Raw genomic sequence first — 2,119 nt, 5'->3', positions numbered from 1 at the left:
GCCGGGAGCTCCAAAGGTTCTTTACCGCAGGCCCGGCTTTGGCAGCCACCTCTCCGGAGCAGCGCCCGGTCTGTGGCGAAGTGGTTCAAAGAGCAGGCCCAGGTCTGCGCGGCTGGCAGAGCAGATGCTCAGTGGGGAGCGGTGTGGGGTGCTGGGGAGTTGGGGGGGGTTAGCAGGGGCGCTGGGGATCAGGAAGCAGGTGTGATTGAGAGAGTGTGTGTGTGTGTGTGTGTCTGCTCCATTGCCCTCTGCAGGGCAGACAGTGGCCGACGCACACGGCTCTCTCCAGTTCACTGCACTCTGGGTGCTGTTCCTTTGCTCGGTGCCTCGCGGGCGTGGGGCCGGGTCACTGATGCGCCAGGGGCCTCGCGGGCACTGCCCGTTGTGCGGGGGAAGCAGCGCAGAGCTGGGCCGGGTGGTCCCCGTCGCTGACGGGCTGAGTTGGTTGTTCCAGGCCGGCACTGACCTTTCAGTGCTGGGGGCTGCTGAGCAGTTCGCGGCCATTCCCCACACGGGGGGTTTCTTAGGTCCATCAGCAAGCGCCATGTGATCGTTATCAAATGTTTCAGCCCCCTTTGATTGTCGACATCGTAATCAACAGCAGCCCTGGGGGCAACCCTAGAATAAAAAACCACAGCACGGAGCCCAGCGCTCCTTGGGGCAACCCTACAATAACAAACCACAGCACGGAGCCCAGCGCTCCTAGGGGCAACCCTACAATAACAAACCACAGCACGGAGCCCAGCGGTCAGGGGACGAGGAGCAGAGCGCGGTTGGATAGGGGGTGGGAGTCCCAGGGCGGCTGTCAGGGGGCAGGGTTGTGGATAGGGGAGGGGCAGTCAGGGGACAAGGAGCAGGGGAGTTGGATGGGGGTGGGGGTCCTGGGAGGGGGCAGTCAGGGGACAAGGAGCAGGGGGGGTTGGATGGGTCGGGAGTTCTGAGGGGGGCAGTGAGGGGGTGGGAAGTGGGAGGGGTTGGATAGGGGGCGGTCAGGGGACAAGGAGAAGGGGGTGTTGGATGGGTCCGGGGTTCCGAGGGGGGCAATCAGGGGGCGGGAAGTGGAAGGGGTTGGATAGGGGGTGGGGGGGCAGGCTGTTTGGGGAGGCACAGCCTTTCCTACCCGGCCCGCCATACAGTTGTGCAACCGCGATGTGGCCCTCGGGCCAAAAAGTTTGCCCACCCCTGGGCTAATGTGAGTGGCTCCGTAGGGGGCCTCCCCGCTCATTCCGTGATGACACCGGGGTGGCGCTAGGGGGCGCTGTGCGGGGGGGGCAGCGCAGGGGCTCAGCGGAGGGGGGCTCTCCCCTGGCAGCCAGTCTGACCCCAGTGCCCCAGAGCAGCTAAGGGGGCAGGGACCCGCCCTCCCGGCCATTCCTGGTCATTCCAGACCAAAGCCCCCAGCCCCAGCCTTCCCCTGGCCCCGCCAGCTGGTCACACCCCAGAGGCGGTTGCATCTCTCCGGGGTGAGCGAACAAGGGGGCGGGGGCCCCGATCCTGCCCTGTCCGCGCCGGGGGCTCGCGTGGGCTGCCTATGTGCGTGGGCAGGGCCCAGCGAAGAGTTAAAGGCCCCCCCAGCTGGAGCGGAGCAGCCCGGCTCGGCTCGGGGGGGCTCAGCCCCGGCTGGGTGTTCGGGGGGGGGGGGCGCAGCGTCCTGTCCCCGGGTTCCCCCTGCAGCAGCTCCGCGGGGGCCTGGCTGGAGCCCCGCCCCCAAGCGGGGGGGGGGACCCTGCTCCGCCCCCAGCTCCCCACACCCCCGCCCCGGCTCCGCGTCCGCACAGCGGCTCGGGGAGCGGCCATGGCGCAGCAGCCGGGCCGGAGGCAGGAGCGCGCAGGTCAGTGGGGCTGCAGTCCCCCCCCCATCTTTCCATTCCCCCCCCCCCCCCCCCCCCCCCCCCCCGGCCCCCCCCCCCCCCGCATCCCTCCACCCCTCCCGCATCTCTCCACCCCCCCATCACTCTGCTGCTGGGCTGCCTCCCATGCCTCCCGCGTCGGGCCCTCCACCCCCGCCCCCCAGTGCCCCACTGTGCAGGGAGGGGATGGGAGTGAGCTGCCTGGCTGGGACCGGGTGCCGGGCTGCGGTGACCTGGGGGGTGTCTGGCTGGGACCGGGGGCCGGGCTG

General features: G+C 69.6%; 1 protein-coding gene across 2 annotated transcripts in view; it reads left to right on the top strand.

The window, feature by feature from the left end:
* The first annotated feature begins 1,767 nt into the window (after positions 1-1,767).
* The window catches only part of CCDC136 (coiled-coil domain containing 136), a 25,763-nt gene continuing 25,411 nt past the window's right edge, over positions 1,768-2,119 (top strand). For both annotated transcript variants that reach the window (XM_026660310.2, XM_026660311.1), the window contains exon 1: positions 1,768-1,832. In XM_026660310.2, coding sequence (XP_026516095.1) covers positions 1,796-1,832 — 37 coding nt within the window. In that variant the 5' untranslated portion in view covers positions 1,768-1,795. The remainder of the gene's footprint in view (positions 1,833-2,119) is intronic.

Source organism: Terrapene carolina, unplaced genomic scaffold (genome assembly GCF_002925995.2).
Source record: "Terrapene carolina triunguis isolate 2854851 unplaced genomic scaffold, T_m_triunguis-2.0 Scaffold750, whole genome shotgun sequence".
Taxonomy (NCBI): Eukaryota; Metazoa; Chordata; order Testudines; family Emydidae; genus Terrapene; species Terrapene triunguis.
This window is presented reverse-complemented; position numbering and strand designations above follow the sequence as displayed.